At 43.2% G+C, this 25058-nt stretch overlaps 1 protein-coding gene across 1 annotated transcript in view; it reads right to left on the reverse strand.

The window, feature by feature from the left end:
- Positions 1-3842: 3842 nt before the first annotated feature.
- RBP1 (retinol binding protein 1) overlaps positions 3843-25058 on the reverse strand; it is a 134938-nt gene continuing 113722 nt past the window's right edge. Inside the window, exon 4 of the mRNA XM_069213792.1 lies at positions 3843-4226. Coding sequence (XP_069069893.1) covers positions 4173-4226 — 54 coding nt within the window. The 3' untranslated portion in view covers positions 3843-4172. The remainder of the gene's footprint in view (positions 4227-25058) is intronic.

A 25058-nucleotide genomic window follows, 5' to 3' on the forward strand; every position in this document is an offset into this window, starting at 1 on the left:
AACAAAGTGAGAGAAGCACATAAGACGGTTCGAAAACACATGCACTCTTAAGGACACAAGACAAAAGAAACAAGCAACAGCGAACAAAAGAGATGGCGTCGGCATGTCGTAAATTACGTCATAGTGCATGACATGCGGCAGCCATTTTGAATTGGGGGAATATACTTTAATTATTGTAAGGGTAGCGATTTTCTCTACGCATCGGCAGTGCGTAAGAAAATCAATTGTCTTTGCATCGGGGAGGCAGAAATAGGCGCCCTCATAAAATAGCCTCTAACATTTGACCTCGCTCTTTAAATTCACAGCACATATAACCAGAGAAGAGCATGCCCTGGTAAAAACAGACTGGTGCCACTGGAAACATTCAGCACTCTGGTCAAATGCTATTAGCCTCAGAAAAAGTAGCCCCCAAGCACATGCTACATTGGCACAAGTGGAAGGGTACAAGTACTAGGGCCATGATCCAGGGGAGTGTACAACTTTGGAAAAGGTGGGACAAACAGCAAGGATTGACCACTAGCAAGCAAGGATTTTTTAAGGACACGGAAACAAACCAATGAAAAAGCAGAGAGCCCACACAGAACTATAGAAGTATATACTAAAGTATATACAAGAGGTCTCGAATGCTCGACCTAAAAAGAAGGATAGGGATGAAGGAGGGAGGGGGCAGCTAGCACAAGGAAATTGAATGTAGTAGTTGTTGAGCTAGGCCTGGCAGAGAAGATGAAGGTGAGGTGTGAAGGGAGAGAAAGGACCTAATGAACCTAAGATATGATTAAAATATCTGTCAGATGTATATATAATGAATCATCCATCCACTCCTATTTTGTCTACTTTTCTGCCTCATCATATGCCCTTACAGGTCAACAGCTTTCATCAGGGCATCAACCACTGTTGGCATCACTGCTCTTACTTCTCTCACACCACACTAAGGAATGCATTTTTTTAAATAAAACTGTTTTTTTTTGTTTTGTTTTTTTCCGAGACCCTCTCTGTGGGGTTACTAAGGTGTCATGGACATAACAGGGGGCTCCAATCTGTAGCCACATACTCGTCAAGGGATAGGAGCCACAGAAAAAACGTTCAAACCCTCATCTGTCCGGTACCCATAGAGAGGGAATATAGAGAGCAGAGTCACCACACTGTATACTGTCTCTCCACTAAGCTTGGTGGGGAACTTAAGCAGGACTGTTAACCCTGCGGGCACATAAGAGAAGGTGGACTTCAGCTCTTATTGGTTCTAACTGGCCCCCTGTCTTAGAACTACTCAGGTCTGTGAATACCTGAGAGACGGAGAGTGGCATTGGGTGCATAGGAGGCCCTACTTAGTATTACACTTATCTCATTGATGCCACACTGTGTTGTGTTTTCAGTTCAAATTAGATTTAAAAAAAAGTCTGTAGACACCTGAAAAAAGTATTGCAAAGCCCTGTCTCAGCACAATTGGTCGCTTCTATACCCATGGGAACAAATGATCTGCAATAAAACCCAAACTGCCTTTACAAAATAAGTTTTAAAAAAAACAAAACAAAAATACATTTCAAAATCTCTAGAGAAAAACTATGACCGACTTTCATTGTTGTGGGACTTGTGTGACCCTAAGGGTGTGTCGACTTTCATCCCCTTTCTGATAACTCCACGCACCCACACAGTTTGAAGACCAATGGTTTTTGTTAGTAATATTTTTTATGTTATAATGCCAAATATTCCAACATTTTGTTTACATTGATTTATACTGAAGAAGAGACCCTTTGGGGAGGGGGCAGTGGACAGCTAAAATTAATCATTGTTTGCCTTCAAAAGATAAGTCTTTCAAGTTGGGTTGACATGTATATGGTGATTTGTGCAATACAGTTAATAGGGTTCCTCATATGATTTTCTTTATTCCCATTTTCTTCTTTCCCTCTTAGTACTGTACTGGGATGGTCAGCTACAGTTCTCTACAATCGGGTATTTTGATTGGGCTGACTTGGATGATTAAATTTTAGATGCACAGAACTCCGGTTTGGGGTAGTTCTTTTATGTGTCTTCTCAGAGTTGTTCTTCAGAGGCAGCCTTTGCGTAGAGTGGTGCGCCTCACACTGTGGTAGTCTCCAGCCTCAAGTACCGAGAGGCTCCAAGGTTCAGAGGCACAAAGATGAGTGAGCAATCTGCACCCGGCTATCAACAGCCTGTAACACTTATCTGGAAAGAGACAAAAAGGCTAGCCATCCTCTAAAGGACCCTTCACACCCTGACAACAGGCATTCCAGTCCCACTCTTGAACCCTCCCTCCATCTAAAAAATGGAACTGCTACAGGAAGACTCCTCAGTAGCTGGTCTCATTCAAAGGTCCATTTGAATTTTCAAGGCGCCTCTGCCCTCACGTCTATGTCCAGGTCCCTTCCCTCCAGCTCAGGAATATCAGCAATACACCTCCACTGTTTGGGAACACCATCTTACTAAAATCTTCTACACAGAAATAAGCAGTAACTCCCAAACAGAACCCAGAGACCTCCATTACTCTAGGTCACTCATACACATAATCTAAGTAACACACAGGTCACATGCACGAATATTAACAAAATACACTTAGGATGTTAACAGTAGGCATCATATATATATTCAGTTCCTCTGCTGTAGAAACAACCTAGAATGGGATTAGTGTGTTAGGAAGATACTCTCCGCTAGTGCCAAATAATTCAATTTTAGGGCTTGAAATTACATTTTAAGGCAGTGATGTTAGAACAGTAAGGGAAGATATTTAAAGGTGTTGTTTCCCTAAAGAAGGAGCCCGTCTCACCTCTCGTGCAGAATTCAACCCTTTTCCCAGGCATGCAAAACCAAGGACTGGGTTTAAAAAGCTGCCCTCGGTTTGGCACACAATTAGTTTGGTCTCTTAATGTTTCAATGATATGCACACATAAACTGACATGTTTAAGCAATCTTCCCTTTACACAGAGCTCAACCTAATATTATGTATTTCTATAGCTTTGCATCCTCAGATTTCATGTTATCTCAGAAATCCTCCTCCTGCTACATTCCTCAAATCCCGCTTGAAACAATTGACCTCGACTTACAACTCTCTATTGATTACTCTCCCTCCTTTTCTCAACGTGACTCTCTAGTTACCTGCCATCCTCTGCATGCAACCTCTTTTTGGGTCTAGCCTTCCCTCAGTCGCATACCATTCTGCCTTAATCTCTGTTATTGTATTCCTGGTAATGGTTTACACAGTTCTCATAGAGCATAAGCTCTCCTTTTAAAAACTCACCCCTGCAACATAACAATGCCTAGTCTTCACCAGACTATCACTCTCACCAACCCTTTGCGTTAGCCTGCATAGACCTCACTAACGAGGACACCTTACGCCTATTAATTTAATCTACCACAAATAAACAGGAGTAAATGCATTGAATGGTTTCCTCAAACCACATGATTAATCCCAAAAACCATAACCAGCAATTGCCAATAAGCACTGATTTAAACACTAACTTTGGGTTCCTGAGTAGCCTAACAATCGCAGGAAATCGCTTCAATGCCTCGTTGAGGTAATAAGTGCAATATACATTGAATTACAAGTACAATATATCCCTACCTGGTTCCTGCGTGTGTGCAACAGAAGTATGCAACAATGTGTGTTGCTGGCGCAGTTAAGGTACAACAGAATAACAGATTGGAAAACGCCAGGAATGGTAACACTCAATGTTTACAGCTTTTTTTAAAAGCATGTTTTATGCTTTTCAAGTGATATTGCCTCCATTTACCTTTTTATCTGAATTAATGTGGGCAGGGTTTTCTAGTTTTTTTCTCAACACCACTAGAAGGAAATGAAATAAGTAAACGCAAACGTCTAGCAGCTCTTGTACTTTCACATTAGCTCTCCTGTGCACTCACAAGCATTCTTTTATTCTCTGTTTAAAATTACATACTTCCATGCTTAGTGGTGTTTTAGCCCATGTTATTATGTTTCCTTTCTAAACAACTGTTGTACATTTTGTTTTTGTGGGGAAAAAGCACACTAAACACAAATACAAGCCAATGTTGAAGAAATTTGATCACAAATAAGATGATGGGCAATTGTTGATTTCCCTTGGCACTTTAAGGATGTACACTTCCAGTCGCAGATGGCCTGGTAGTCATCTTTTGCAGCCTTTCTTCCACTTTCAGGGACAGCAGACTGTTGAACGTCATCACTGGACCTTTTTGAAGACTTGCTTGCAGACAACATCTCCAACTCGCATTTCCTGAAAACATAGCAATTACAATGAGGATAGTTCAGAACCCTCAAGTATGAAAAATTAAAACAGCTTATTTTCAACAGAAATATGTTTATACATAATCGGTTTAATCAGATTCTGTAACCACACCACTTGCAGAAAGTTATACTATGACACACAGATCTTCTCCAGCTCCTGCTGGTGTCTTCCAAGGTGCCCTGGGCTATAAGAGTTCGAACATCCTTGAGGTCCAATCATATAGGTATACTCATCTAAAGCTCTCTCGTGTACTGAACTGTGCCCAAGTAATTTGAAGAGTGTATGCCTTGGGTACTCACAAACTATCAAAGCCCTGAATACAGACTGGCATTGTGGCTCTGCAAATGAGTGCTTAAAGAGATACGTTTGAGCACAATGGATTTTAATCCAAGAGTATGTCCATATACTTTGTTATGCTACACACTCGAATTGGTGAGGCCCTTAAGAATATTCAGTAAGCATTCACGATCTAGCAGTACCACCTCATAAAGTAACATACCCGGTTCCCCACAATACTAAGCAAGTACTGCCCCTCGCTGCCCTAACAAGGACATGGAGTCCCAAAAATCTTGACAAAATCCACCATGTATTTGACCAATGACAATCTTTCTTCCAACTGAAGCCAACCTGTATTATAAAATACACTGAAGATTTGCACAATTCACTCCAATTTCAGGGGAGGGTGGTGAGCAGTAAACTGCAATGTGGAAGCACTGTTTTTGAGCTCCACCCCCTATTCCTTGATCAGGTCCTAAAACCAGTAGGCTCCAGTTAGCTGGACGATAGTTCCATCTAACCTGCTAAAGGAAGCAATGTTGGGCGGAAGAAGATGGTGACTGCTGCAGACAGCTAAGGAAAACTGTCCATTGCTACAAAGGGAAGAGCACTAGGCTCTCCCCTTCCATGTACTTGCACTTGTTGGGCAGTGGCTTTACTACCCTCTCCTTCTCTGGTTAATATGGATCCACAGATATGCGTGCAAAGGCACAGTTTGTTAAACATGAGTGGGGAGAACTCCCTCCCCAATATGCACCTTGAACTGAAAGCAACTTTGTGTTTACCTTCCCCTTTCTGCTGGTTGGGCTGACAGTGGTCTTACTGGTCCTGAAGCTGAAAGGATAAGGTTGGAGGTGACTCATGTGGGGCTGGCACAAGATCCTGGAACAGCAGCCAAAGTGCGCACAGGGAGGGACATTTACTATTCTTTTACAAGGCAGCAAGGGAAATTGCTATATTGCGTGAAAGGGAAAGAGCAGAAATGCTCCATATTTACAAACATATGGAGCATTTCTGCTCTCTCCCTGTACTGGGACACTGTATGCTACCTCAAGCGAACACAGTCACCCTTGTACCATAGTGCAAGTGAGCCTGCATTAAAGGCAAGATTGCTTTTTGTGTAGGAAGGGATGCCTTCCTGGGCAAAACAATCCAAATATATACTTTACTCTTTCTAATCGTACAGATTTGACATAATCCCGCAATTTCAAACCTTGGTACATCTGGAATTGGGTCAAATACATGGGTGGCTGCACAGGAATGCACATGTTGCACCCCTGGAATGCCTCCTAGCTCGAAAGTGACGTAACCCAGTGCAAGCCACTGCATTACATTTCTTTACAAAGCTGCCGAAGGTGGTGCAAATCGGTCCTTGTATGGCTTTGTAACCTGAATAAAAAAAACTGAGCTACATTCTTCACCTCAGGTGACACAATGACAACCCAACTCCTTAATAAATCAGGCATTAGAGTCCAACTGTTAGGGGGCCTGGTGCTCAGAAATCCCTTCCTGCACAAAATAAATCCTCCCTATAACGCAGGCACCCTTGCAGCATGGCACAACGTTGCCTCCATTGGTGCTAGGCATTCAGAAGCAAGGAGGAAGCTGAAAAGCACCATATCTTAGTAGATGTGGTGCTTTTCAGCTCTCTGTCTCTCTCTTGTTCATGAAACGGAGCGCTGCAACTCTGCTTGGTGCCCTGAGTTGCATAATTTTTTTTATAAATATGCATCTCATTTTCTAATCTCAACTTTGACATAATCGGATAATTTCTCATTTTTACATTTTGAATGGTGACACGTATGTTTTCAAATGTATATCTCTGTTGCAAACACGTTCTACAGTAGGCTCTGAACTCCTGGTTACATGTCACGTGATGCTTCAATAATGGAGTTGTACACAAACTGTAGCTAACCAATGTCTGTGGTATTAGTGGATTTAGTGTTTTCAGTTCATGCCAAAATATAAATAATGTCCATGGTTAAAATATCATGTAGCCTTTTCAAAGGTACAAAGTCTAACTTTAAGTTTCTAAGTCTAACCGGATCACAAACCCTTAGCACCTATTAAGGGCGTTTGCCTATGATCCACAGCCAAAAGGCTGGTCTCTTTGCAGCTACTGGTAGTTTGACCATGCAATGTAGTATAGTTGTGGCGTGCATACCCATTTTTTTACTATTTCCGTTTCTAAGCCAGTAACCACTTAGGGGATTTATTTGCATAAGATAATTTAAACCTAATAAGTGGTTTATCAGCTAATGTCTCGTTTGTGAGTACACGTGAAAGTACATTTATTGTCAGTAAGATTCGTTTTTACGTTTCTTAAGATCGCCTGAATCAGGTGCATCAAGGATGAGAGAACAGCTACTTTTTGATCCTGAGGACCTACAAATGGAGCGTATTTTTGTCCAACTTCTAGCTTTTAGAAAAAGAAGAAAAAAAAAATCACAGTTTACCACTTATTTCTTATCATGTAGTCAGGATAGTTACAACAATTCAATATTTTCAAAAAACAACTCCCACCACTCCCCTCAAGCTGCTCTTCATAGCGAATAAATCATCTCACTATGTGCTCTTTCCCTGTAGAGGTCGCCTGTTTCACATCGGGTCCCTGTGCCTACAAGGGATGCAACCACTCCTATATCCCTCGAATATCCAAAATCACCTGGCGCCCGAACATACACCACCTCTTCCGGCCTAGATTCTAAAGGAAGGTTACACTTACTCTCCACCTGCGATTTGCTCCAGGCCCCCACCCACCTCTTCTTCCCCTCCACTCAGTTCAGTGATCATCATCGCCCAAGCTCAGTCAAGCGATCATTGCTTCGTACGTGCTTCATTCTGATTTCCTTTGCTACTGCACATTCAGGCATGTCCCTGAGCCACTCTGTATATTTGGGGACTCTTGCATTCTTCCATCTGATAGCAATGCATCTTTTGCCAGCAGCATACACAGCAAAAGAAACCTACGACTAAGTTTCCTCTGGCCCGGAGCCGGAATCAGCCCCAACAGCACCTTCTGTGGAGAGTGCGGCATCTCCCAACCAGTCGCCATGCCCAGGTTGTCCAATACTGCTCTTCAAAAGAGTGTTATCATGGGGCACTGCCACAGCAGAAGTATAAAGTCTGCGACTGGAGCACCACAACCAGCGCGCTGGGCTGATCAGGTGGCATATTTATCATGTACATTTTTGGGTGCTAGGTATGCCTGGTGTGTGTAATTGTATTGTATCAACTTAAAGCGTGCACTGGAGCTCACAGTTTGAAAACCTCATGAATCCTGGGTAAGGAGCTCTTCACCTAGCACAATCTCCCATTTCTCTTGCGCTTTAGGTATATTTCTCAGCAGATCTTCTGTCAGTGCACAATAAGGGTGGGAGATTGGTCTACAAGCCCCTGACAACATGAGCATCTATACCAACGTCAGGGAGGGTAGGGGGTCCACAGGAAAACAAGGCCATATCTCCCTTTCTGATAACTTAGCATATTGTGGGTACAGCTCAGTGCCCAATGTAAATGTACCCAGCACCTCCCATGTAAGGAATTGACTGCCTAAATATAAATCACCAAGGAGCTCACAGCCCACTCCCTCCATCTTTGTATGGACATGACCTCAGTTATCTTGGCAAAGGGCTCCAAAGCCCATAGCAGCATCTTGTGTGCATATGGCACGTGTTGTTACACTCTTGTGACCGCTTGCACCAACACCTAACCCACATGTCATATCAGGAAGGGCATCTCCGTAAATATCCGCAAACATCACACAAGCGAGTCTTGGAGTGGCATGTCCCCATGTGTGCCCTTCAGAAGATCTTTTTCCCCAGTTATCTCAGTCGCTCAGTGAATGAACTGCATGTTGTAGGTGGGCAGCTGTATAATGTACTGGCTCATGGAAGGTCTATTATTAAGTCATCAATCTCTGTAAAATATTTTCTGGGTATTTCGTACATTGTACCTTGCAAAGCATCACCATTAACAATCAGTGCTTTACCAATCAGTGATAGAGGGAGGTCTACTCAGAAACAGGTTGATACTTTGTCTTTTGAGTACTCTACTAATATTGAGATCCAGAAATGGACAGACAGACAGGAGTCCCACCTCCGGGAGCGAGCACAGCTGTACCTCCACCAGGCCTCCATTCGGCATCAGCTTGGATTTTTGGGCATAAACAAAGGGTCCTGACACTTCCCCGACGTCATGCAGAGTGCGCAACAACACAGGGACTATGTCCACAGGGTCACACACACACACACATATTATATACGAGAGCAACAGTGTAGAAGGAAACCACATGCGTAGTATCCCCCACCTTGATTCCCTAAGGCCCCAGTCCCATTTAGAGACACAGGAGTTCTGCCATAAGCTCTACTGCCAGGGCGAATAGTAGGGGTGAAAGGGGGACATCCCTGTCGGGTGCCCTGATGTAACAAACTGTTCGGACACAATGATACCTGTTCGCACCCTCGATCCCGGGTCTGTGTATAACACTGTCACCCATGCTACACATATATATATTGGGGGCTGAGCCCCACCTTTTCCAGGACACTCCAGAAGTATTCTCAGCTAACAGTTCGAATGCTTGTTAATTATCCAGGAAGGCTAAAGCATAAGACCCCTCCTTCAAGTGCAGAGTGCAAATGATGTGAGACAGTCTACGGATGTTAAACATGATGCTCCTCTGCAGTATAAAGCCGCACTGGTTCGCATGTATCAGTGATGCCAGGTGCAGAAGCAACCGTGCAGCCAATATGCCGCTCAATATTTTAACAACCATGTTTAAGAGCTACAGTGGTCAGTAAGAGGATGCCTCCTCAGTGTTATTACTGGACTTTGGTACTAAGACTATTAGTGCTTCTCTCATAGTATTGGACATTTGCACCAACTTAAGTGCCTCTTGATAAACCTCCAACAATTTCTCAGCTACCACATCGGCATAGTTGTAGAAAAATTCAGCCAGAAGTCCATCACTTTCTGGAGTTTTATCAGTTTTCAACCATATTAACGCCACCAGGAGTTTCTCCTTTTGTGATGGGGCAATCCAGGGTTGTCCGGTCTTCTTTGCTTAGTCTAGGGAGTTCAATCCCAGCAGGAAATTCTGCCCCCCTCCATCACCCGCCCCCCCCCCCCCCCCCCACTACGTCTTGTATAGGTCTCACAGAGGTGGGCCCAGAAGACCTCATTATTCGCCGCCTGAGTTCAATCCTGCTTCACCAGCACTGGATCTCAGGACGCCTGTTGTTTTAACAGTCGCGCCAACATCGCTCCAGTTTTGTCCCCCTCCACACGTGGCCTTTGTCAATAGGCAGTGCAAGTGTGTTTTAACAGTCTGTGCCAATCATCCAGTAGATTCCTCTGTGCTTGCTGCCATCATCAAGCCTCTGTGTTATGCCGGTAGCATCCAATCTATGTCACGCAGTGGATCTTCCCGTCGGGCCAACTCTTGCTCTAGTTGTTTCAAGACACCATATGTCGTCTTGAGGCAGACCCCCTCTGAGTGCTATTTTCATGGCATCCCAATCAGGAGCCCTAGTGTTTGAGCTGCCCCAATTTTCATGAAAATAATGAGTTCCTTCCGCACTGTAGCCACAAATGGCGGGTCTGTCAATGCCTCTGCTTGCAGGTGCCACAAGGGAACTGCAGGGTGAGAACGCCCCTTCTCTAGGCACATCAACAACAGGGAGTGATTTGATAGGTAGCACACGAGGTATGTAACCTACTTTACCGTCTGTGCTAGACCAGCCGCCACAAAGCAGTAATCTAGACAGCTATGCATTCTCACGGCAAGCGTGTAACAGGAGAATGCTCTTGTGTCAGGGTGCCCTTCTCTCCAAATTTCCAACATTTGTAAGCCCTGCAATAGATCACCCAATTGCTTTGTCATGTGTGGTTCCGTGTTTCTACACAGCAGCTGCTGATCAATCATTCCATCAAAGAAACAATTACAATCTGCTGCCTACACCTCTTCTCCAGACAGGTACATCGAAGCAGCAGCTACCACCACCACCCCCCCCTCCCCCATAACAGGTCTCACTGTCATTATTAGGGGCATAGACATTCATCAGGTATACCTCACCATCGTCCATGTCTCCATACAGGATCGCGTAACATCCTTATGGATCTAGAACATGCTCTCTATGGTGAAAAGGTACCCAGAGAGCCACCCAAATAATACTACCACGGGCGTAACAGGAGTATGAGGCTGCACACAATTGGCCTCTCCATCTCTTACGGATACTAGGGATACAGTCCTGAACCCACAAGTTTCTAGTAGGAATGCTACAGAGATTCAATATCTCTTTAGGTAGGCAAACACTGTGCATCTCTTCTCCAACTGTGCTAGTCCCCTGACATTCCACGTCAAATATACACACCCCGTCCTCCATAATAGACTTCAATCAGATCCATCTTAGCACCAGGCCATCCAGGAATACTGTCAGACAACACAGCCAAAGTGACCATCAACACCACACACCGACATCCCCAGTCACACAAGTAGCTTCTGTCCCCATAAACCAATGTAAAAGTCAATATAACTCCCCTATCCAACTCCCCAACCCATGGGCAGTACAGCAAACCCACCCTGCCAAAACCATAGCAGTGCATGAACTGGAATTTCTCACCCCACTCCCATTCAAAAACTATTAACACAAGGTGCCAATGAACTATATGCTATGCTAGAGGTCAGTACACCATTGGGGACGCAAAGCGGTACTCCTGAAACAGCCCCTCTGGGCCTGTGTCCCTTGTCCCTGTGGCTCCCGACCGGCTAGTATGTATCATATTTAATAACAATCAGGCATCCCCACTGTTTTTTCCATATTTTACAAGTTCCTGGGATCCACAACCTACTATTACCTAGGAGCTATGGGACCACACAGTCCCCCTCATCAGAATCATACATTTTGCTGACTTTCAGTACTGTGACAGTCTCCAGCCCTCTGCATATTTTTCAGTGTCCAGCAGTTCACGCCACTGGACCTGTTCACCCTCACCATATTATAGATTTACGGTAGTTCAGGCCGGACCAACATCTGTGCTCTTTGTGCCTGAATCCGGACTACCCAAGAGGGCCTGGAATGCCTCTCGCAATTCCAGCCCCACTCCTTTATGCTTCCTCTGCTTCTTCAGGTAAGCAGATTGACTCTTCAACATTGATGCAGTTGCCCTCATAGCCGACGATCCTGGAGGAGAGACTCCGGGTACCACATCCACTCACTCACTGGCTTCATATGCTGAGAAATGTACTTCATGCACTATTGGGAGCTTTGCCAGAAACCTGAGGCAGTATCACCGGTTAAGGTCCCTCAGATAAGTTTTACGTTGATTTTGGACCTTTTGGGAGTACTCTGGGAAAATGGATATCTGCCTTCCCTCAAACACTGGCAGACCTTTTATACACATGTTGGAGAATTGTATTGCGGTCTCTCAAGTTGAAGAGGTGGACTATTAGGGCACGTGGAGGTGCGCCAGGTCTTGGCAGAGGCATCAATGCCCTGTGCATCCACTCAATCGTGAAGAACTTAGACAGTTTTGGGGGGTGCAGAACCCTGACAATCCAGTCTTCGAAGAAGAGTTCTGCTGATTGTTCCTCTGAGGAAGACATACAAAACACAGCTTATTTATTTTGGATCTTCCCTCAGAGTCTTCAATACATTCCTCAACTCTTATTGTCAGTTTTCGCAGGGAAGACAACATGGCCCGGAGGGTAGTCACCTCCTTTTGTAGTTCTCCCAAGCCGTAGCCGTGACATGGTCTATAATGCCACAAAGGTCCGCTCTCAGGATGTTAACGTCCATGGCAACCACATCTATTTTTGTGGCTAACTCTCCTCTGGTACTTGTGATAGGACCTCCTCGTTTGCAGATCTGATGGAGGCTGACAGGTTGCCCTTGGTCTGAGTCCCCAGTTCAGTCGCAGGCTCATTTTAAGGATGTTCAGTCATTGAGACCGTCTGAGTATAAGTTACTATGTTTATTATTCCAAGATGGTTTTGATGCCCTGTCCTTTCTCGTTGTGTTAAAGCCCAGGGTAGAGAGTAAGTCAACCTCCCTGGCCCCAATCACTCTGACCAGATCATTGGAAGGAATCTCCGTATATGGGGGGAGCTGGAGGTGAGCACAGTACACTGCTCCCTCAATTTGAATTCTAACTCATTGCACTACGCTAAGTCCAGAACCCCCCAAAGCACCACAGCCCTTCTTTGCTCTACAGTTCACTGAGGCAGTCGCTTCAGGGGGCTTCACTCACATCCAGGTCTCAGCTGGCATCCCTCCGCAGAAGCAGGCGGGCACTCTGTTATCTACTTTCATCCAGCCCTGGGGGTGCGGGAGGGCTGCAATACAGTTTCTCCTCCCACAGACACCGGGAGAGTCCCCACACAATGCAGCAATCTCCACGCCTTTTGGCGCGCTCCACACCAAGCACTGGTCCCCAGCTGGTCCTGCTACCTTTACTGCACCAGATATAACAGTTACTGGTTTACATGGCAAACACCATCAGTTCCAGCATCATATACAGTGAATTCCAATCAGCACAGTCAAGGTATCCAATCACATCATGGCTGGTCTAGTCTCATCCAAAAATGTCACCAGATGTTGTCACAATACTGGGAAAGGGGGCCTCCAAATTTCTGCTGTGCCACAGAGTCAATCCACTTCTTCTTTAGTCTGAGGCCTGCCTTGTTACTCCCTCCGTGTCTCTGCAGCGGCAACTGGCAGAGTCCTAGTGCCCCTCACTGCAAGAATGCATGCCTCACCGTAAACCAGGCTCACTGTGCAAGCCTCTGCATCTCAGTCAGTCAGGTTTGCTCCTCTAGGCCTCTGGCTGCCTCCCAGCACACAGCCCGCTGGCTCTCACTGGCCCACAGTGGTTTGCCAGGCAAGGCAGCCAGTCCCTGCCACTGTGCAAAGTTTTCTTCCTGCTCCTCAATGCCGGCCACCGGCAGCCGTGGCACGGGGCCCAGAGCCACACAACACAAGTCTCAGCCATGGGTGGTCCTCGCGCACACCCAGTCGACCCCGGCTGTGGAGTTTCATCAACCACTCACTGACACAATATCGTGGTAAATGCAAAAATAGCAGGAAAAAAATATTGTGGACTATAATATTGTCCAAAAACAGACAAAAATATAGTTTCGTTTAGTATAACTAGAGTTTAAAGTACTAAATGTTAAATATTTCAACATGTAAATTAAATATATTCCACGAATATTTAATACTAAATATAAAAATATACTTATATAAACACTCCACTGGGTCTATCGGATCTGTGGATCTCGGCTATGCATCGAGTTTTTGAGATGGAGGGCACTCCCATCCCCTCCTTCACACCAGTACCTATGGACACGACATCTAGGGAGACTGGTAGAAAAAGCGCATGCTACAGGTAGCTGGTAGAGGTTAGTTTGCATTATGGATGTTATCAGATGCTGAATCATTGCTGCATACCTGGAGGAACAGGAGAGGGTGTTGTACTTTGTGCGTGCTCACCATGTGTGTGCTCCAGTGGGACTAACAATTCAAAGTCAGGATAGTTGTATTTTGTGGCTGGAAGTAGAAAAGTTGTGATGCGTCCTGTGCTGTATCTGCCAACTGGGGGCCGTTTTTTGCCAAGTCCTCCTATTCTGTATCCCCCTTTTTTTAATACTCCCAGTGCTTTAAATGGAAAGATAGAAGTGCAGGTACTCTGTGCCAGAGTATCTGCTTGTTTCTGAGAAGTGCCATTACTCTCCAATTAAAAGTATTACATTTTTCTTGAGATATGCCGGTACTCTCCCTCTCAAAATAAAAAAGTGCTGGTACTGAGTACTGGAGAGTACCGGCCCATTTAAAGCACTGAATACTCCCATCTATATTTATCTAGCCCTGAGAGATATACTATGCCTACCTGCAATGATGTACTATGTAGCACCCCTCCTAGGGAAGGTAGGGAAACACTCGCACTCCTGGGATACTTCAGGGGCTGGAGGCTGCAAGATCACCACTCCAACAGAGCTTCAAGGCAATGTTGACATTGAAATAAAAAAATTGTACTGAAGAGACATTTTACAAAGCACGCCCATTTTGATAATATAATTTCTGACACACCGTCATGACTGCCCACATTGACTGCTACTTCAATGAACCACGTGTTATAATTCTAAAAAATAAATGATTGCTGATTCCATTGAAGTCTACTCTTGGTTGCTATGATGGTCGGTAAACATATGTCAATTTTCAAATGATGCTGCTTGCCCTCCTGTGAGATAACTATGGCAGGATGTTTAGTACGGTTTCAGCTGCGTAAAGGACATCACTGCCCCTAAAGATGTAATGTTCAGTTGTATGTGATTGCATCAACATATTTCTGTTCTCAACAAGGTCTAGCCTAACATCGAACTTTTAACTCGAATTAGCAAAAGTAGTGCTGGGTGTTTCTTGCATGCAACTAATGCCACTGCAGCTGTGGCCTCTGCAGAATCAGTTCTATTACAAAAACATGCTTCTCAATATTCTCTACTATGTTTTGTCTATTATTGTCGTGTTCAAGTTCTAATTGCCCATTTCGACAGCTATTGGTTTCAGAAGCATTGCTGGAAAGTCTCAGCAATCCCACATTTTGTCAACCTGCTGCTGCCAAGATGCCTGAGATAATTATATAATTTGACTGAAGAATTCAAATAATCAAACTCGGAGGCATGGCTTAAAACGAAAACATCAGTGATTTTGCATAAAATCAAGTCTATGCGGATGGAATATGCCTCATTTTATTCACATTTAGATGCAGCAGACAGGAGGTTGGATGAGGTGGAGGAACATCTACATTCAGCTCTTGACTCGAGGGTCAACAACGGTGGCATCTGAACAATGACTAGCTAGAGAAGAGGGGTATGTGTGACAATCTGCACTTCTACAACTATAAGAGCCACAGATAACTCTCTTGTTTTCAGAAAACTACTCAAGAGTTGGCTCTTTCCTTCATAACCACCTTTTTCAAACAACTATGAACTGCATATGCCTATGTGGATAAATATTTTTTCAGATTATATGTATATTTCTATTTATTTATAGTTTCTTTGGAAAATATGTATTGCTACTGTCATAACAATAAAATACACACACACTCTTTTAAAGCTGTCTGACTTAGTATTTTTTACCCATGATTCTAATTATGTATTGTATGTGCATATGTATGTGTATTCATGTGTTTATAAATATATATATGTGTATGTATGTGTATATGTTGTTTCTGTGCTTGGCATGTTTGTGGATCATTGCATGGCTCCTGGTTTTTGGGTTGTTATACTAGATATCTATGAATTTCTGCTCTCATTTTTCATCACTCTTATGTCATGTCTCTATCAAACTATCCTCCATTCTCACTCTGATTCATCTCAAATCCCTTCGACCACTTTCATCTCCTAAATATCTCTGCCTAAGCTCTTCCCTCCACCTCCACATCTAACTCACCAAACCTCACTCTACCTCTGTGACCTCCCACACAACCCTACTAAATTCTCCTGCATTCATCTCACCCTGCTACTATGCTCTCCCTAACCCTTCCACATACTCTTCCCCCCCTCCGCCCCCCCTTTATTCATCCCAAGCCTTTGGATTGAGTAAATGAAGGATATACTCCCAATTAACACTTCTGGATTTCTTTCCTCCTCCACCCCTCCATTACTCCAGTCAATCTAACTAACAAACTCTCATATCCGCGGCTCAAATTAACTCATAATAATACTAAAACTGTACTCATTATTAAATGATACTAATCCATCACTAATTCTTGTTGGGTTCCGGAGTAGCGTGCTACTCATCGAAAATCGCTTCGTCAGGGGTAGTAAGCGCTATATAAATACGATTACAATACAATACAAAAAGTACCTGGAAATACTGACATGAAAGACATGAGGGATTTTTTGAGTGCTTTAGTCCCTGACCTACTGGATCTGACTTCACTTCGCACTTGGAGTTCCAGACAGTCCAGATGATAAGCCTCCAGACAACTACAAATGATGCCACCCAACAACTTATTATTGGTTGTTTTCTGCGTCACCTACGAGCCACACAAGTCATTAGGGTGCAAAAGACTATGGGCCCTTTAAATATGAGGGTAATAAAATACACATTTCTGAAAACCTTTCTTCTGAAATCTTAAGAAGACATTTTTGATTCTACAGCCTTGCCTTAAATGCTGAAACATTAAGTATGTCCCACTGGATCCTGCAGTAATACTTGTTACATGGATCGGAAGTTGAAGGAATTCTCAAAACCTAAAAAACGTGAACAATTTTCTATTTCCTCATCGTAGATGGCACTTATACATCTAACCAGTCTCACCACAAAATGCACGATGGCACACCCATTGTGGCATCCTAAGGCTACTAGTTCCCTTCAGTGCCTTCTAAGTTGAATTAAGACCAGACTGTGAGCAGGAGGACTGATAAAAACTAAACTCCTCATAACCCAGACTCAAGAATCAGAGACAAATCACAATACCCTTTGAAGGGCAAGATCGTGAATTAGCAAAGAACTACCACATTCTTGAGCTAATTGCTTCCTCAACCTTCACAGATACTTTAGTTGCTAATCCGTTAACCTTTTTACTACACCCTCAATCTGTGTGTGCAGCTTCTGTCAACATTGTATTGTCAGAAATGCAACTGCATTTCATAATGTTCACTTGAAGCATTTCCATACTGAGACTCACCGTGAGACAAGAGCTGCCTCAATCAGTAATCTCATGTACCAGCTTTTTTTTAGCAATATTCTTCTCCATGGTTTTCCCGACACCTTACCTCCAACACATTCCCTTATACAGCCACTCGTGGCCTGACTTTCTTAAACTTTAAACCACAACCTCACCCACAGTCTAACTTAAGGTCAATGGTTTGTCACACTGCTCCAAGAGGAAAATATATTTATTTAACTTGTCTACTACAATGGTGCGCTATTGCATAAAACACCCCTGGCACACACTGAATCAGAAAACTGGGTTAGGACTGTGCAAGTAAGTAGTGAGCAGCAGCAACAGTAGTGAACAGCATCCACTCTGTGGCTGACCTGCACATATCATCGTCCTCTTTAGCCAGCTCAAAGAAATGCGTATTGGTAATACTTTTCAGAAAGTACCTACAACTGAGGCCCTCAAAATGCAGACTGATGAGGAGGCTGCGGTATCTTCAGCACTGTGTTAGATATTTGCATCTAATAGTGCAAAGTCACAACTTCTAGCCAATCATTTCTCACTACGCACATCACTCAGGAGGACTCTTGTAGTGAAAGGGGGTGGGAGGGGTGAAACGTAGTTCCGGATCCTCGGATAGCCAAATCTTGCTGCATAGACAGGGCTAACAACTTAGACAGGGCTGTCCTGAAAAATCTAATGGAAGATTTTAATCTACTGGATACCTGACGGCTGCTACACCCCACCGACAAATACTGTCTCTATGTGTTGTGTGTTCATAGTGTTAACGCGTCCCTTTATGATATTTTATTACACATCAGGACTCGTTTTTAGGCCAATGAATCTTTTGACCCAGTTGAGAGACACCTTAGGACGAGACAGCTGATCAATATGTCAATCAATATGTCAATAATCTCGTCAATATTTATCACAACAATACATTTCACTTTAGTCAAAGTCATTAATCAATTCAAGATTCTACCATGATCTGTCAGCCATGAATAACCACACCTTGTTTAGTAGAATTTTATGAGTTGTATTCCCTATTAGTTACAGTCTAAAAGCAAATGCATTAATCTCAACACCAAGAAACATAATAGCATAGTCACACTATGGCAACTTTGTTAAGCTTTCATTAAGCGAGAATCATACACATCAGTACATAACACGGCGTGAACATAGATCAATTTAGCAGAGTATCAATAACCCGTCAGTTCAACAAAGCATAATCTCGTTGTTTGTCTATTTGCGTCAGTTTGATGAACACCTGTCCTAACCACTGATTAGCATTCGCATGTTGGGCTTCATGCAAAACAATTTAGAACACCAGTTTGAAAAACATCTAGCTAAGGCCTCTGTCAAAACCAGCAGTTGGTACCTAGAAAGGAAAAGCAAACAGACAAATTACAATTGCATTGTCATAATTACCCTCCAAAGTTTAGGTCAGCGCACAGGTTCAGTCTTCGTCCTCAGGACTTCAGTCAAATCGCTATCAGTCAGAACTCAGCTCCAGGGCAAAAGGGCACTTTCCTCTTAAGGAGGGAAAGTGTAAAATGGACAATTCTACGGGCGAGGATGGTCTAAGTAAAACAATAAGTCACCAAACAGAGTGAGAGAGTTTCTGGATAAAATCAATAGCATTCCCTACCTAATTCTAAATGACTCCCCGTGACATGGGTTTTTATCCCTTTTTCGTTGTACATTCCCCCAAACTTCTATTGGACGCTTGCTATACCCCACTATCTTTAACCTATCATAAAACACATTAGGTAATCTAACTCTTCACCCCATATTATTTTACAAGTTTTGATTGGTCTTCGTAATTGACGTCTTCAGAGGTGGTACGTCCGGTATGATTTCATCCTTCTGTAATTCTTTGCACATCTTTTGGTCAGCAGTTCCATTGTCTTCACCGGTTTGAATGACCTTGTACATTACATTAATCTACATTGTTTCAATTCACTTTTAATATTTATTTTGCAAACGAGAAGAAGCGGTGGGAAACTGATCTAACATGGTTACATTCATCTTCCAAGTTGAAGAAAAACAATAAGCAGGGTCATGGCCCCTTGTGAGTCAGCACACTGGCAAATAGAAAAATGCCTGTAATATGAGAGCCAGGGCAGCTAAGCTTCGGCTCATGCTAACTTAAGGCCTATGAGGATTTCAATACAGATTTAATAACGCAAATGTTAGTATAAACTTATTTAAACATAATATAAACACTTTGGTCATTATTATTGGTCTATGTATACATTGGTGGCCACTCATCGTGGTCACTATTCAAATGCACGTCTAAGCAAAATTACTATTATTATAGTTTCTATGCGGCATCATCACACACTGATTCATAAACATTTTATGTTAATGTAAATTATATAAGCTACGCTCTCTCAGTCCCTCCTCTGATGACTTTCATCACACCTTTCCTTTAACTTTAATTTTTCACTTTACGCATTATGCGCATTTCAACATCTTCTCCCTTGTGTGAGCTCTCCCAGATTTCATTAAACATTTTCTCCCTTTCACTTTCCTCATTCCTTTTGCTTCTCTTTGTCCAATTTCTTTTGATTTTATCATTTATTTTACATGCTTCCCATAATCCCAATAGACAGGCCAGAACAATTAATAGACCCCCCTAAAATTTTTGCAAGCACCCGATTCCAAATACTGCTAAACCAGCTCCCTACTCTGGCAATTCCCTTTCCAAATTTCTCCCACACTCCAGGTTCCTTCAAATCCTTCAGGTCTGCACTATCCTTAGTTAAGTTAGTAAGCATACCTCTAATCTTTTTACTATTATCTGGTATAAAGGAGCAATGACGCTCGTTGAGCATCTTGCAGACCACCCCACTCTTTGCTAAAAGAATGTCTAAAGCAAGACGATTTTGAAGAGTCATAGCTCTTTCCGCAACAAGTTCAGTATCCATAAGGAGTATAGCCCCTGTAAAATTTGTCAGCATGTTATCCACAATAGTAGACAACTTTTGAATCTTTATGGAGTTTAAGATAACCCCAACTGAAGGAATTATGGCTCCAAATATGTCTCCACCGACAGCAGCCGCTGTCCCTCGTTTTTGTCTAACATGTTGTAATTCAGATGTTTTAGGTATTTGCTTTAAATCATCAATCTGGTAAATCTTTGGGAAAACTATTCCCAAATAACATGTCCCATACCATCCCTTAGGGAGACGGTAATAAGCATTAAGTCCACAGATATAATAAATCCCAGGGATCGCTGGATCCTGTCCATTTAACATAAATGTCCATTTACTCTGAAACAAAAACACATGTCTGCATTCACTCGATCCCACAAATAAAGTGTCATGCTCAGATTTTGGCCTATATATACACAAAGCCTTCCTACATGTAATGCATCTATAGCTAATTCGCCTTGCGTCTTTATTGCAGTGTAAGCATAATCATTTGCATATGTGCGCTTCTCTAACGCTTTTTCTAATCTTTCTTTTAATGCTTTGCGTCTATCATCAGTGTGATCTAAAAAGCTTTTCTCTACAGGTGTCAATAAGCAAGTCAGATTGTTGCGGTGTGCATAAGCTGTCCCAAATGTAAGCGTTGGTTCAAAGAAAACTCTCACTAATTTTATACTATGCTCCTTAGCTAGCTTGTTCAGAAACTCAATCACAGGCACAAAAGAAAACACAACATCCAGATTTGAATATAAGTATTGCACATGCTCTTGATTATAGAATCTTGTTAATAGCAAACTACAACTTATCCCATAAGTTAGTGAAGGCTATGGTAAGTGACCCCTTCTTGCACTGATGAAGAAATCTTTGTGCACACAACAGTTTTTCGCATCCATGGTCTCAACATACTCATTCAGCAAGCGATAGAAGACATTAGTAGAAAGTTCCCCCTTTGAATTTAGTTCCCTCATGCAAGTGTTTTGCATCCTGCTCAAACCTTTCCCACAATGTTAATGTTGTACTTTCAGGTTTTGAAGCATGGTTAGTCAATTTCTTATCCGACCACGGCATATCCACAATCACTCCCACAATTAATATTGCACACACAATACCTAATATAAGACTCAACGAACCACACACCTTACCCTTCTTGTTACTACCTCTATTATAAGCCATGTCTGTAAAGAATCAGATAGCAGAACAATAATCAACTTGAGGACGATATAAAACTCTTTTCTTTTCTTTTACTTTTTTTTCTTGATGCAAAAGTCTTTCTCTCTGTGTGTATTTACAGCCTTTCACTCACTCCAGGACCCCTTTGTCAAATCAGGTTAGCAGCTTGTCATAATCAAGTTCTCAAAGTCAAATCAGGTTATCAGTGTCGCATCCGGTAATTTATAAGTCTCTTTTCTTTAGTTTTTAGGATTTCGATTTTTAACAAAGTCTTTTCTTTGAGTTACTTGAGGTACCGTAGTATGGGCCTGGTACTTCTCGATCAAAACAGAACGCTAAGAATTCTTGTTACCATTCAGATGTTGTTGCATATGCCCACTCAGGACCTGCGTACCTTCTATTTGCGATTCTTTTTCTTTTCTGTCTGCGTTCACCTTGCAATTCTCCTTCACTCAGGTCCTCTATTTGGGATGTATCAGTTTCTTCTGTTATTGTTTCACCTGATATGCTTCTTGCTTTTGCAGCCTGTTTCTCTGGCCAGTTATCTCCCTTATGCGTCTTCTGCCTGCTTGTCTTTTCAGGACGCTGAGCAGCACCCTCCTCTTGTAATATGGTGTTTTCTCTTGATGGACCTGCAACTGGCTCAGGGGATGCCGGTGTACTTTGATCTCTTTCTACTATTTCGCCTTCTTCTTCCTCTTCTTCTGGATCTGTAATGGGTTCAAGTTCTAACCCGTATCCGTCTGCTTCTGGGAGAACTTCTCCATGACTTAGTTCTCCTACTGCCTCTACTGAGATAGGCACACTGTCACCTCTCCCGAACTCATTTACTGTTTGAGGGACAAGGCTGTTCTCAGGGGGCTCTCCTGCAGTCTCAGTTCTCGCTTGGCTATTTTCAGGCCCTAAGACTTCCCTCGCTGGATCTGTTGAGTCGGAAACTTCAAGTTCCTCATCAGTTGGACACTTTACCTTCTTTGTGTGGCTGGCATGTATCCAGTTTGGAACGCCTGCACATTTCACAGCAGTGGTTGTTGTCAAGATTACTTGATATGGCCCCTTCCAGCGCGGCTCCAAACACGACTTTCTCACGTGCTTCTTGACGACCACCCAGTCACCGGCTTGCAGGGTGTGACCTGGATCACCGATCGGTGGCAATGTGTTAGCTTCCACCTGGTGAGAAAAAGAGCGAATCACATCAGCCAAGCCTTTGCAGTAGTCCAACACCATATCATCCGTGATATTCACAAGACCATGTGCAGGTACTGCGGGCAGCCTCATAGCTCTACCCATAAGGATCTCGTGTGGTGATAGTCCTGTCTTCTTATCAGGGGTGTTCCTCATTGACATCAGCACTAAGGGCAATGCATCTGGCCATTTCATATTGGTAGCTGCGCACATCTTCGCCATTCTCGATTTTAAAGTACCATTAATTTGCTCTACTAATTCTGATGCTTTGGGACAGTAGCTACAATGCAGCTTCTGTTCGATGTCTAATGCAGCACACAAGAGCTTAATCACCTCATTGTCTAAATGTCTGCCCCTATCTGATTCTATGGAGACCGGAAACCCGAACCTAGGTATTAGTAAGCAGCAGCTTTGCAACTGGGAGACTGTCATTTATACGTGTGGGGTAAGCTTCAATCCAGTGGCTGAAAACACACACAATCACCAACACGTACTTCAATCCTCCAAAAACAGGCATTTCAATGAAATCCATTTGCATCTTGCTAAATGGACCACCAGCTCTCCCTATGTGGCTCAAAGTTACCACAGTCCCTTTTCCGGCATTCATCTGTTGACAGATGATGCACCTGTGACAGGTAACCTCTGCGGCATGTCTGAACTTTGGGTTAAACCAATCGATTTTGAATGACCTGATCATTGCATCTCTCCCAAGATGAGCCTGTCCATGATAGAGCCTCGCAAAGTGTAACAGAAGACTGTTTGGCAAAACTAATTTCCCCTCTTCTGAGACCCACAAGTCATCAGCCCTTTGTACACATTGCATTCTCTGCCAGGAGCATTTTTCCTCTTTGCTAGCACGACCCTGTAGTGTCTTTAGCTCATCTAGTGTATCGACCACCCTTAATGCAAGGTTCAGGCATGTGTCATTTTCAGTTTGCGGTAACAATTCCCACTGATCCTTGAACGATATACAGTTCGATGTGCAAAACCTTGCGACTTGATCCGCATAACCGTTTCACATGGACACAAAGTCTTGTAACTTAACGTGAGCATTGCATTTCACCACGGCAATTTCAAGAGGTAACTGAATTGCATGTAACAAATCCTTAATTTGTTCACCATTTTTCACAGGGGAACCAGAGGAGGTCATTAAACCTCTCTGCGACCACAATTGGCCAAAATTATGTACAATTCCAAATACGTATCTGCTGTCAGTATAGATAGTGACTTTCAGATTTTCAGCTGTGTGGCATGCCTCAGTAAGGGCAATTAGCTCTGCCACTTGTGCGGAATACACTCTCTCGAGCCAGGAAGCTTCGATGATACCAGCTATGGTACATACAGCATAACCGGCTCTCAGCATTCCGACTGAGTCTCTCAAACAGGATCCATCAACAAACAGAATGCAGTCATTTTCTTTTAACTGCGTATCTTGAATATCAGGTTGAGGCTTGGTACATATTTCTGTTACCTCAAGACAATCATGTTCCACCTCCTCTTCGTTATTAATCTCCATATTCTCAACAGGAAGTAGAGTTGCCGGGTTCAATACAGTACATCGCTTCAATTAAACATTTGGTGACCCCAATAAAATTGTCTCATATCTGGTATGACGGGCATTTGTCATGTGCTGGGTTTTGGTTCGAGTCAACAAAATCTCAACTGAATGAGGAACCATTACTGTCAAGGGATGTCCATCACTATGCCTTCACACTGCGTGAGGCTTTGACCAACTGCTGCAACTGCTCGCAAACAACCCGGCAAGGCTGCTGCGACGGGATCCAAGGTAGCTGAAAAATATGCTACATGGCGGTTTGCACCTACATGGACCTGTGTTAGGACAGAAAGAACAAGCATCACGTTCATGACAAAACAGCAGAAACAGCTTCGTATAATCAGGCACACCCAAAGTTGGTGCTCTGCACATGCACTCTCTCAATTCCATGAATGACTCAAGCTCTTCCTTGGATAAAGCTATGGTATACGGCTCATCCTTAATCTCTTTGCCTGTCAGCTTTATCAATGGTTTTGAGATAATCGAGAAGTTGGGTATCCACTGGCGACAGTAGCCCACCATTCCCAAAAACATCCTGACATCTCTCTTGGTTGTCGGAGGGTTCATTTGCAAAATAGCAGTCACCCTTTCCTTCTATATTCTCCTGGACCCTTTCTCAATCAAGTGTCCTAATTATTTCACCTCTTTCTGACAGTACTGCAGCTTCTTTGGCGACACTTTATGTCTGTTCTTTCCCAAATGATTCAGTAAGGCAATTGTATCATATTTACAGTCATCTTTTGTCCTGGACGCAATCAGCAAATCATCAATGTACTGTACTAGAGTTGAACTGAAAGGCAGTACTAGGGACTCTAAGTCCTTTTTCAATATCTGATGGAAGATGGACGGTGATTCAGAATACCCTTGAGGAATTCTGCACCAACTGTACACTTTGTCCAGGAATTTGAATCTGAATAAAAACTGGCTGTCTTCATGAAGAGGTATCGAAAAGAAAGCTTGTGACAGGTCTACAACGGTGAACCATTCGGCATCACGCGGGAAAAGAAACATAATCACTGCTGGACTGGGCACTAT

Source organism: Pleurodeles waltl, chromosome 11 (assembly GCF_031143425.1).
Source record: "Pleurodeles waltl isolate 20211129_DDA chromosome 11, aPleWal1.hap1.20221129, whole genome shotgun sequence".
NCBI lineage: Eukaryota > Metazoa > Chordata > Amphibia > Caudata > Salamandridae > Pleurodeles > Pleurodeles waltl.